The 13,608-nt window shown below is 38.1% G+C and overlaps 1 protein-coding gene across 1 annotated transcript in view; it reads right to left on the bottom strand.

Moving 5' to 3' along the window:
- Positions 1 to 13,608, bottom strand: part of wbscr17 (Williams-Beuren syndrome chromosome region 17) — a 48,162-nt gene that overhangs the window by 19,731 nt on the left and 14,823 nt on the right. Inside the window, exon 3 of the mRNA XM_015394035.1 lies at positions 6,126 to 6,292. Coding sequence (XP_015249521.1) covers positions 6,126 to 6,292 — 167 coding nt within the window. The remainder of the gene's footprint in view (positions 1 to 6,125; positions 6,293 to 13,608) is intronic.

Below are 13,608 nucleotides of genomic sequence, written 5' to 3' on the forward strand. Positions count from 1 at the left end.
GCGCTTCTCGTTGCGTCACACCTCAACCCGCCACAAAGCCAACGCTGATTGGACGTTCGTTTGGTGAACGGCTCCAAATTTTCTTCAACGGAGAGTCTTCAGACTGATTAGTGAGTGAAATCTTGAAAGCTCAGGATGGTCTCACGAGGCTATGAGTGGGAAGCCCCACCTGTCCTTTCAGTGTATGTCATTGTGTGAAAGAATCTCTAAAAAACACGTTTCTCTCTTCTGAGGCCTTTTTTTCTTCTCATACAATTCGTAGACACTTTTTCTCTTATGACCCTCGACCATTTTCAATGAACCGCAGTGAGAAACACGAGCCTCAATGACTCTCTGAAACCGTAGCTCACCACACATATACACCTGTCGGCACACATGTGCACAAAAATAACTGGGAACAAGCATGCAGGATGGCCTTATGTAAGAATATCACCAGAATGATTGTCAATTAGGATGACCACTTATTTTGATGATCCACCTGAAAAAAAGAAAATCCTACACTACAGTATACCTTTAACTTCTACTTCTAAAAGCTGTTGCTACTGTACGTTTGTTTTTTTTTTGTTTTTTTGTTTATAGTTACTATACTATACTATAACAATAGTTCCAGTGAAAATGTAAGTTTATTGAATATTTTTTTGCATTTACCTTCTTTAGTTGTCTTGGCAATAACCTGTCTTCTTCATAACCTGCAGAAATTATTGGGTTTTCTGTGTCTTCACCATCAGCTTCAACCTGTTAGTATGGCAGTACCTTAATTAGCACAGCTGAGGGATGTTCTGTAGAGGTAAAGAGCACTGCTAAGTGTACAAATTCTTCAAGCATTGTTTACGTGCTGTAGTCTGTTTGGATACCCCCATACAGTAAGTCCAGTTGTAAAAGTTTGTCAACACCACAAATAACTGTTAGTTATATAACAAGTGGGAATGACAGGTTGGTAGCCAAAAAGTGGTCAGTCACATAAAATCCAAGAGCCTTAGCACAACATTTGGTGGAAAAAAGTCACTGTCAATGGCTACAGACCTTCCAACCTCATATTGCTTTAGGATTAGCTCAAGAACATTGCATAAATGCTTGATATGAACTCCAACCAGGGCTTACATCATCAAGTGCAATGCACAGCATAAGACACATGCAAACAAGCCTGGGTTTAACAATATGGCAACTGCTAGACTCCACTGTATCAAGGGGTTGGGCTCAGCCTATTAATTCTGGTGAAAATAACTTAGGATACTACATCTTACTAAAAATCTATGATAACTTCATGCTCCAGGCTTCTTTCTTTTTGCACAGTGAGACAAATCTTTATTAAAGCAGTTTTGGTTGTCTCCTTCTTGTTCAAAGGGACTGTGTACATGTGCAAGGAGAGGGGTCCATCAGGACTAAGGACATTTTGAGTTTAGTGGTGTGAACCAGCTTGATAAAAACTAGTTTGGGATGAGATGGTGGAGACTGCCAAGCTACTCTTCCAATTCATGATCAGAATCTGAATTTACAAATATAACTTCTGGATATCGGTAAACAAACCACAAAGACGCTTTTTATCTTGTGAATTCTCAGAGCTGAAATTGTTATGCCTTAATTACCTGTCAGCTAAGATAATAAAAAAGCCTATCAAGGACAGGTCGTTTTGTGTATCAGTAAGTAACCTTACATCACAGACCATAATAACCATGTGGCGTTCCCCAAGGCTCCATCTTAGGGCCCCTCCTGGTTAAAATCACCTGCTCTTCCTAACTCAGCTCTTAATAAACAACTGCTTTGGATATTCTCAGCCCTTTAAAGGCCTGTAATTAGTGCTCATCAATCCCATAGAATGGCTTCAGATTGTGCCTCCTAACTACCAGTAAGCTCAGTAGGTAGTTATTACTAAATTAATCCTAACGCTAACATTAATTCTTTGATTTATCTATTAATTTGTAATATGAACGTAATTTTAAAAGTTCTTCACCGGTCCAATAAAAAAAATGTGATCTACTTGGTCATGTTAAACAAACCAAAACCAAAAATGTAAACATCACAATAAATCCTTATGATTGAAATATGTGGAACGAAACCTTTTAAAGTTAACCTTTAAAAGACAGTAACAAAAAAAAACAACATACATTCTAAGTTATGTAGATAAAAAATATAAAGTAGGTAAATTGTAAATAAAACTTATGGTTTAAGATGCGGCCAAAGCATTTGTTATCAGTGATAGGCTGCATATTATCAGCTATAAGAAACCAATAGAAGGTGGACAGGGCACACTCTGAAGCCATTCTATTTGACTGATAACCACAAATAACAGCCAACTAATGGTTAATCACATCCGAAACGGACACAAGTCACCATATCTATGCAGATGATACAGATATTACAATGTCGCAGGGATTCATGAACCCATCAAAGCACTGAGTAAATGCAAAGAGGAAATCAATGCATAGATGTGCCAATATTTTGTTCAGTTAAACTAAGAAGAAACTGAAGTGTTTGGAGCAAAAGTAGATAATCTAAGAGTTAGCACACAGTTTCAGTTAATTCAACTAGAAACCACCAATCAGGCTCTAAATCTGGGTGATTGTTGCACTCAGACCTGAATCTTTAGGGGCACATAAAGACAGTAACAAAGTGAGCCTTCTTTCACCTAAATAAGATCTCTAGGAATAAAGGACTCATGTCTCCATGGGACAAAACAAATTAATGCTTTCATCTTTGGTAGAATTATTTACTGCAACATTGTCTTTACAGGTCGGCATAAAAGGTTGATCAGTCAGCTGCAGCAATCCGGAAAACTGCTGCACACCTCCTCACTAAAACTAATAAAGTGGAGCACATCACCCCAGTTCAAGAGACCTTACACTGGTCCCCTGTATCTTAGAGAATAGACTTTAAGATACTTATTTTAGGCAATGAAGCGCTGAATGGCTTAGCATAAAATTACGTTACAGACTTGTTTGTCAGTATATAGCCCCATTTACACTATGCTCTGAAAACCAATCTGTGCCGAGTTTGGACCGAGCTTGCATCAGTTAACCATGCCGAGCTTGGTTCCTTACAACCATTTAACACACCACGCTAGCACGGTTCCTCGCCTCTAAGTTACGATCGATGGTTCTGTTGCTCTGTAGTAGCAAAACTTATGTGATTATGTTCTGTTCTGTCCAACATCGCCTGGATTTTGTCCTCCACCCAAATTGCAATAAAAGCCTCAGTCTTGGCATCATCCCAGGTCGCACCACAATCTTTTAAAGCCATTTAAGAAAATGAAGTGTTGAGAAGATTTCGATTGTAGTTTACAGTTCTTCTTCTTCTGTTTTGTGGCAATTGGCAAGCAACTTACTGATGTACATTACCGACAACTACTGGAAGCTGACTATGAGGAGATGACGTGGTCTGCTCATGTGCTCTTTGTTATCTGAGAACCCGAGCCAGAACTGAACTGCGCTGGGTCCTACTGTTGAACTAGTATGAGATTAGCACGGTTCGGTTGTGTCTAGCATGGTCCAGTTCAGTTTTGCATGCCATTTACACTTAACAATTATCTCGGTTACCGTGCTCAGACCAATCTCGTCACGGTTTCAAAAGGTAGTACAAATGGGGCTTTTCTCTACCACCCAGACCTTCAGGTCTTTCGGGTCTTGTCTACTTTGCAAATCCAGAAACAGAACCAATCATAGAGAAGCATGAATGTTTGCACTACTGAATAAAGGGCTGTTGCTTTAGACCTCTTTGTAGGATTTATTAAAAATATATTAAAGGCATAATTTCATCCTTAGCCCTTACTGCCTTGACAACCTTGTGTCTTTTTCTTCAAAGTCATCTTCCCTCTCCGTTCTGGTAGATTGCGGCTTCCATTTCTTTCGGATATGCATAGCCTGCACTGCCTGCCAGTCTGTCCGACCTCATTTATCTCGTGGCCTCTGTCTCTCACCAACCCACCCCACCACCGCCTCTTTCTCTAATAGTCTGGTTTGTTCTCACAGCTCTTCCATTATTTCATGCTTCCTCCCCTCTATTTCTCTTTTTCCCTGACCCTTCTTCTTAATTTGCCTTTTGTCATTTCCCCTAGCTCTCTTCACTCCATGGCCTTTTCTTTCATTCGGTTCCATCCCATTTCTCTGTCTTCTTTCCGACAACTCCCTGTATTTCTTGTGCTTTTGGTCTGCCTTTACTTTGAAAGATTTCATTTCTGTCCCTTCATCATCTTAGCAAGCCCTGTTTCGCAGCCAAGCCCAATAAATAACACAGGGACATCTCTCCTTTGGGATCCTATTGAGATCTCTGCTTTTATCCACCTGAGACAGACAAACCAAAATAAAATCCTCAAAATCAAGCAAACAATTATGCTATCTATAATTAACAAAATTATTTTACTTTGCCATTTGAATGATATTTTGGATACTCTTAGTGAAAAAGACAGAGGTAAAATTGATTAATCTTTTATAGCCGTAGCATTATCCTGAATTCAACATATAAAAATCTGCTCTTTTATTTAAAGGTCATAGCCTTCTTTTATAAAATAAACATCCACAGATTATCTAGAGAGCATATATATATATATTAGATCAAATGTTAAGATATTTCGATGGTCCCCAAATACTTAAATATTTACTACTGACCACGATGCCAACATGACCAGGATTCTGCACCAAAATAAATAGTAGGTTTATGTCATCTGGAACTCAGGTGTTAGCGAATTGTTGTACTGTTGCTCTGTTACAGACCTAAGAGATGTCTTCTTCTCAATGTTACATTTCTGTAAAATTCAAGAGGACCAAATAAAGAAGCACAACGAGGGTGAAGATCAGTCAAAGTTGGCGTTGACTTATGGAAGGAAACGGGCTCAGAGGCCATGTGGAGGTTACCACTTATCTCCCAGACAGGTATGTTTGATAAAGCTAAAGCCAGACATACAATGTACAATTTTTTGGGCTTTTTGGGCCGATTCTCCAGTCGTGCGAGAATTTTTCGATCGGGCTCAGTTTCAACCTCCTCGTTCATCCCGCATCGTGAAGTATACAGGGGGTAACATGGGGCGATCAGCCTCTCGCGACCACCTCCCAATCAGGAATCATAAGGTCAAGAGAAAATCAAACATGTTTGAAATTCAGTCGGCCGTCGTAAGGTGTTTGTAGGCAAATCCTGCAGTTGAAGCAGAGCTACGAGCCGATTTACCAGAACCTTGATCACTGCACATGCGCAAACAAGGGAGTTCTTCATCCTTTTCTTCCAGAATGACGAGTCCGACCAGCTCCATCTCTCAGCGCTGAGTCCAATGTGTGGTTTTTTAGGACGTACAGTGTGAGCAGGTAGATCGCATCAGAGCGTCAGGCCGCACAGCGTGAACTTTTAAACACTGCGGTTTCATCGCACAGTTTGAGCTGTAGCTGCGTGCAACGATTGAAAATATTGCATAGTGTATGCCCGGCTTCACCAACAGTCAGTCAGTGCAGCCTGTGGCTGTAGGATTCTTGGGTTTTTCTGCATGTGAGTTAGTGTTAAAGGATTCAAATGTGTTTATAAATGTCAACACTAGAGCAGCTGGTTTAATTTCAGTTAGGGAGAGCTAATCATCTTCTTCTTGTATATTATTGCGTGTACCAAGACCATCTTTAACAACTCTGACTGGTTGTTATGGTAGCAGATTGTGGGGGCATGGCCTTTTGGGACGACAGGGGTGTGGAAAGCTAATACAGCCCATCCAGAGGAGTGCTGAATAAGGATATTCTGAGAATAATCTGAGAAGAATTTTCTTGTACAAATGGCAAAAACATGCCCTGGGAGCCTCATTGTTAATATTTTTTATGTTCAAATGTAGAATATATAGGACCTTTAAAGTAAACTAACTAATTCATCAAAAAAGGAAGGAAATGCTTGAGGTAATTATCTTCCTCTTTTGCTATAGGTGCCAATAAAATATTTTATATTTTTATTTGCAACAAACGATTAGAATAAAGGTAGCCTAAAATAGGGGTTTATTTCAGAGATTCTTTTAGAAGTGACTGAACATATTATCAAATGTTTTTGCTTCCATAAAAATACCAAAAAATAAAATTAATCGACTCATATATTTAGCGTCACTTTTGGTGCATTAAAAAAAACAACATAAAATCCGATGGTAAAGTTCTTTAATTCTTACTGACCGTCATCGCTGTTGTCGTCCACCAGGATAATCTCTTTGAGCAAGTGAGCTGGCGTGTGATTGACTGCTGAGTGGACAGAGCGTAGGATCACTGACAGGGCTTCGTTGACAAAAATGAAGATAAGGGAGATCTGGGGGAGGTCTCTGGGGTAGCTGACTTTTCTACATCTGGTAAAAGAAAAACAGAGAGGCCATATTGAAGAAAAACTACACATTATGCAAATGTTCACCCTTCAGTGCTGCTTTAAAACATAAAACCTCCTCTGTCTTGACAAGGGAAGGCAAAACGTGTGCGGCTTTCTCTGCAGGCTTAATCACATGGGTTCTTTTTGCTGTATTCACTGTGTGTTTCTGCTGCTGACAGGAGGCCTATTTTCACCTCTGCTCAAACAGCTCTAATGAAGAGCAAAGAGAAAGGCTGATGCTTTAGCTCTTAGCGCTGCACATGTGGAGGCGGTAATGTCTTCCTTTACTTTCCCATGTCAACCCACTTTAATCAATAATCGGATTTCCCTTAGGAGATTAAATGTAATTCGAAGTAAATAAACAGTAAATCCATGGATTTAGTTTGAATCAAGCTTTTTGTTTTTAAATGAGGTTAAGACAAAAAAAAACATCCAATTAGAAGATATGGTTTTGTACTACTGAGCATTTGGGTTCTAATTCAAAGGAAGGAACCATCGAACATCCAACAGCCAGTGCAAATGGGGTTGAAGGAGAGGTATAGCAGCAGAGTCCTTTAAGCGGAGAAAGGTGACACTGAGAACCACATTCTGGTTCATAGAGAAGTAAAACAACAGGATCTGGATGAAGAATTTTTTATTGTTTTCTTGGAGTCAGAACCTGCAGGACTTTACAGGCTTTCTTGTCTGTAAAGTCCTGCTTTTCTTTCCTCTACCAAACTTTACATTTAGGTTAAGTGTTCAAAAATATATGAATAAAATGTACATTAAAACACTGACATAACTTTGAATACAGTTAAAAGTTATTTTAGCTATGATGAAATAGAACAGCAATCTTAAACTCTTTTAAAAATCTATTTGTACGTAAAAGCTGCACCATAAAAAAAAACTCAACCAGGGCTTGATCTGCTGCTATTAGAAAATAAATTGGTGATTGCATCAGATTGGAAAAAACACGTCTAGTGTTATTGTTAAAGGGCAAAAATCAAGCGAGTTAAAAGAGAATATTTAAAGCTCTAGTTAGACCATGGAAGGCAGTAGCTGCATCTGGAAATCCAGGGATTCTGCCAGCCACATTCATTAAAAAAGGCTTTTTAAATGAAAGGACTGATAGGATCAAGCTATTTTCATGTAGATAGAACATCTAACTGTAACCAGACCTTATTAAAAATCATGAATTATCTAGATTATAAAGAAACTGAAGATTACTGCAGTTGTGAAATCAACTTAATCGTTTTGAGTAATGTTAAAAAGAGATTTTTCTGTACTAAGAAAGTGATAATCAACAATAAATTCAGAATACAGTGATATGATGAGTTTAGCAATATTATTAATACTCTGTAATTCTATGCTGTATTTGCCTTTTGCTGTAGTGGCTTAATTAGCAGCATCTTTTCTTTTTATTCCACAGCCTTAGCACAACTCAGAGTCAACATGTATCCCATACATGTGCCCCTACTACACAGCCCAAATAATAATTACCTAGTAATAACATTTATTTTTCTCACACTGAGCTATAATATTAAATCTGTCCAATAATAATTGCCGCTGCATGCAGTCAGAGTACTAAAACGGCATACTCTAAATCAATAAGATCTATTTTCATATGAAAAAGTATTCATCTATTTATTACTGCTTCCTTCTGTCCAGGAAACAGTGACCTTACAAGGTTGACAGGATAAAAATAGCATTAAATGACCTCACAAAATGTGTTTATATTACAAATAATGAAGCACAAGAGCTAGCCAAAGTATGAATAAAAATGAGAAAAAGTCCAAGGACATATCCCCAGTATAATCGAATATTTAACCAATAAAAAATATTTGCATTTATATCTTTAACGATTTATAACATTGAGGATTTGTTTAACTGTACTGAGTGAACCAACTTTCGTTGGGTAATATTGTAGCTGATGCATAAGGGGTGATGTTGGGGACATTTTGTGAATGAACACAAATACTTTGATTTTCTGGATATTTTAAGAGGTAAGAAGTACAGGAGAATCGCAAGGATAGCACTGATAAAACACTGACAATCCCACTATAAAATATGACCTATACTGTATTGATGAATGAAACTGTTGAGGTTTGTGATTAAATATATATATATATATATATATATATATATACATATATATATATATATATATATATATATTCAAATGAATATGTATGTATATAAACGCATGACTTATTTCTAAAGAAGAAAACATATCTGCTTCACTTCTTTCGCCAGCTACTATGTGAATTAAAAGAGAGGGATATACCTTGAAGAGCAGGGATAGATGGGAAGTTCAAAGAATGTAATCTAGAGTTGAATAACCCACATAGATTTTCTTGGGGTTGTAGCATTGAAAAGTAATATAGAACTGCACAATCCTTGTTAAACAGGATTAAAGGATTTTCGGAGCAGATGAAGTGTCTGCTGAAGTTGAGATCCAATTAGTACACCACACTGTCATTAACATAAAAATTCAAATTAGTACACAATCCTCCAAGATGAAAATTAAGTATATATTAGGGGCATAATAATAGGCTTGGAACTCATCACCTTTGAACATATTAATGCCTCATTTCACACCAAGTTCTGTTGGAAAGATAATTTTTTAAACCACCCAACCAGCTGTTCTGTAATACAGACATTAATACATTTTGCAAGCACATGTTCCAGATTGTCGAAAGTGTGTAAGCATTAATTTAAAAGTCTGCAACAGTATTTTTTTACAGTCTAAAGCCTTGATAAAAGTCCACATCATTGATATGAGGGAGCTGAGTTTGAAACTGGGAAGTCAGGAAGGGTATACAGCAACAAAACTCTGCATTCAAGTTGTACTGACTTGTATCGGCAACCCCTGAATAAAGGAGCTGCCTGAGATCTTTTGCCAAAAGGCTTGCTGTTTTACTATGAACTTTTTATAGGCCAAGCTTAACAAAATACAACGTCATGATAAAATATCATACTCCTCAACTGCTCAGTAACAAGAGACTGAAAGACTTTAGCAAGAAAAGACAATACTAATATAGGCCCTATAATTGTTCAGGTCTGCTAAATCGACCCCTTTAAGGAGCAGCAGAACAGAGGCAGATTTCAAAATGGAAGGAATCTCATTTGTATCCAATGAAAGGTTAACAAGAAAAGTGAAAATTGGAGCGATAAGCTTAACTGAGTGTTTTGAAAGGTGACATTATGGGAAAAGTAGCATAGCTTTTCACAGCTCCAATTTCAACAAAGCTTCTATTCAGAGCAGGTCAAAGTAAACCATACCTAGAGACATGACAGGAAAGGAAAGCTTCCTCTCTATTGCTTTGAGCCCATCCCTTAGGGAGCCCTGAACTGCTACACTGAGTTATGCATAGGGAACAATCTAGAGTAATTTTGTTCAGGGTCCAAGAGTGACAGTCTGAGTTTCAAACCAACAATCTTTGCAGGCTCTCAAGGATGCAAACAACCTGCTTTCTAACTACTAGGTCATCATCGCAGGACCCCAGAAAGACTAGCTGTTTGCCATGGCAATAGCTAATGGGGATCGGCTGTTTCAACCATTGCATTTCCAAATTCTCCCGAGTGGTCCAGCAATTTAGACGAGTGAATAAAGTGAATGTAATTGGTTATTTATTAAGAGGGTTGGATTGTTTTTCTGGAAGGTTCGCAAGCAACCTTGGTTGTGACCGGTTTCTTCGAAGCATCTTGCTAACCATTTAGCAACTTAGCGCTAGTAGGTTCCCAATGGGAAATTACATTGGGACCAAGTAGCACTTAGAAATGACACTGTCAAGGAACGTTATGGACAGCGGAAACATGCAGGAGGAGGAGAGTTTTGTGACGGAGGTCGTTGATGAGTCTCCTCCGTCATACATTTTATATTTAGAGGAGGAAAGCGGGGATGAAGATGTTTCGAATAGGACGCCAGGGCGGCAGAGGCTTGGTTTGGTGTAGAAGGCTTACAGCTGTACATGTTTGAGCCCTTGCTTCGCAACGCTGCCAGTTCTGTTAGCTCTACCCCTGCTGAAGACATAGACATCCATACCCGTGAACACTGGGACGGAACTCAATAGGAAAGTAAATTATTCTTATTTCTTATTTCAACTGTCGCGTATATTAGCTGCGACATATGAATCAAGATGCTATGACTGAAAAAATGTATTGACAGATGACCATTGATATATGATTGGCCGAATTTAGGTGTACAAGCTGACATATAACTAACTGGCCTGCATAAGATAATGGGGGGGGGGAAACTGATTTTAAGACAGGATTTTTTTCTTAAATAGAAATGTTCTAAATTTTGGGACAAATCGTCTGATAAAGAGTACATTTATATACATGTTTAAGCCAGATTGATTTGACATTTAAATATTATTTTCCTGTGACTTTAAAAAATCACCAAATTACCTCCTCTGGAATTGCTGTTTTTTCTCATATTTAGATTCTTGTTACAAACATATGTATAAACAGTATGACAGCATACTGGAAACACATCATTAGAGCCAAAATGCATTGATCCACCTGAATCTTGACGCAATCACCAACTGCACATTAGTGTGCCTTCTTTTGATTCATCAAAAAATTATTGCCAGACATTCTGCTGTTTATCGGCACTCTGAATGTCCTTGTGGTGGCTCTCAAGGGATAATTACACTCCTTCAGTAGAGTAATGGTCTCCTCCCAGTGGGACATATCCAACTAACCACCAAAAGGAGGAATCCAGCATGTACCCTGATTAGATGACAGGGGTTCTACTTCTACTTCAACCTCCAATCAGTGTGACAAAATTCCTTAAGTTACCTCAAACATGCCTAGCCAGGCAGTGATTGAAGCCTTTTTTAGCCTCTTTGATAAAGTATCTTGGAAAGATAGATTATAAAAGGTGGTGAATATTGAAATGCAGAATGGCCAGTAAACTGTGAGATCTGCCTTCCAGCTCAGACGTTCTTCAACAAAACAAAGTGCAGCAAAGACCCAATTATAGCAAACAATATGTGTATCTCATCCCCCATCCTATCATCTACGTATGTGAACACAGATAAATCTGAACTAATCTGAAAGCAGCAACAGCTGGATCAACCCAGATGGAACACAAGTTAAACATTTGGGGTGATGTGAAGAAGATGGAGAAGGACGCCTGCACATCCTCATACACAATATGGAAAATACTGCAAAGTCAAGTTGAGTCTTCTCAAAATGACTACCATCCTATAAAAGTCAAAAGTTTGAACTGTATTGCTGCAGTAATTGTATATTTTCAGGAAAAAAACAACAAAAAAATAGAAAGAAGTGCCTTTTGATGCTATAGCAATCACAGCAGCAAGAGATGTGAATGGGAGGCGAAGGGCGTGGTGCAATCAATGCAAGCAGTAACAGCAGTGTGTAGGAGAGCGAAAAGAGCAGCATGAATAGTCTCCAATGTGAGTGACAATTCGCCACTTCACAAGTACAGATTCACTGACTGTGACGGTAAACGTCCTTTATCGTTTCTTTAGCAGTACAGACTAATGTGAGAAGCTTGAACTAGGTGGGTAATTATCAGCAGGCTCTGAGTTTAAAATCCACTTTCTACCATTAACCGGTTTAAACAAATTAATGAAAGAGATCCTGGTTTAATTTTCTTTTTAACTGTTTCTCGCTGGCTTCTTTTCCGTCACGTTTCACCACCACCTCCTGCTCTGCAGAGTAAAAGGAGCCTCAATCAAACACAGTGCGGCTCATCAGGCTCCAGCTGACATCCTGCTGCTGCTGTTCCTTCCAGGCCTGCAGATATCACACCCCGACACGTTTCGCACGCCGCTCTTTTCTCAGCGCCACATAAGACCCCCTGCGGGGACAAATAAGAATGCTGGATTCTTTGCTACACCATGCCCAAAGAAAATAAGCCCACACATATATGCAGCTGGTAGAAGGAAGGTCCTCACTATCATTACTGGCTTTTAATTTACTCACCTAGACAGAAAAGTAGGTCAGAGAAATACTTTCAAAAGAGACCATAAAAGATCTGCAATGCATAACGCTGTAAAAAGATATTGGAAAAAAAATAAATATGTTGAGCAAAATGAACTCAAATGTCTAATTCTACTAAAGAATTATCTCTAGATATGAATAGGGCTCATGCAGAAAATATCCTTTAGATTTCTAAGGAGTTTTAAATCCTGATGTATGTAGAACATCATGCTGACAGTAAAACATGTAATAGCCAGTGGCCACTTGGCTGTTTTATGGTTAGATGTATTTGATGAAGCCTTGATCTTTTTCTCTTTACCAAAAACATGTAATTTATAGAGTTTGTCCCTATTTTTTGTGACCCTAATATTTTTTTATGAGACCCACCCTCTCCAATAAAAAAAATGCACATGCACAACTCTGTACCTCTGTATTGTTTTTTTTTTTTTTTCTGTTGAAATAATCAAATTAATTTTATACTAAAGAGAGATAAGCGAATAAAAAAGCTTCCAAATACTGATTTAATTTATGTTGAAATAAAACTGTCTCAGTAGTCTCAGTATAGAAAACAAAACAGCATGTTTTAAACTTATAGTTTAACCCTGATTAACCTGCTNGTTGAAATAAAACTGTCTCAGTAGTCTCAGTATAGAAAACAAAACAGCATGTTTTAAACTTATAGTTTAACCCTGATTAACCTGCTAATAAAGAGATAATTCAAACAGAACCTGTCTGCCAACATGAAGTAGGTTAAAATCCCAAATAGCAACAATATAAACCCTGATCTAAATTCATCAATCAACCGATATAAACAACAATTAATTGGCATTGATCAATCTGGATAGAGTTACAACTCAAAATTTAAGGCTGTGGGACGCAATGAACCACAGTTAGAACCATTAATTTTAACTGGTGAAAACGTGAAGCAGTAATAAATGTTCCTATAGGTGTGGCCAATCTACCAGTGAGATCTACTGCAAGATCTCATCCAGGGGGTAAATAAAGGAGCCTAACAACAAATAAAACACTACAGGCCACACATGCCTCAGCTAGGGTCAGTGTTTGGTCAAGAGTTGAGAAAAACAAAACAAAGCAAAATGAACTCAAATGATATGAATAGGACTCATGCAGAAAATATTCTTTGGACTTCTAAGGAGTTTTACATCCTGATGTATGTAGAACATCATGCTGACAGTGAAACATGTGATGGTCAGTGACCACTTGGCTTCAGAACATTTATGGTTAGCTGTATTTAATTGAGCCATGATTTTTTTCTCTTTAACAAAAACTCATGACTTAGAGACTTTGTCCTTAAGTTTGTGACCCTAAGGTATGGTGGAGGATTTTTTTTCTCAAGTTTACAAAATG

This window comes from Cyprinodon variegatus, unplaced genomic scaffold (genome assembly GCF_000732505.1).
Source record: "Cyprinodon variegatus isolate N-32 unplaced genomic scaffold, C_variegatus-1.0 Scaffold668, whole genome shotgun sequence".
NCBI classification, from domain to species: Eukaryota; Metazoa; Chordata; class Actinopteri; order Cyprinodontiformes; family Cyprinodontidae; genus Cyprinodon; species Cyprinodon variegatus.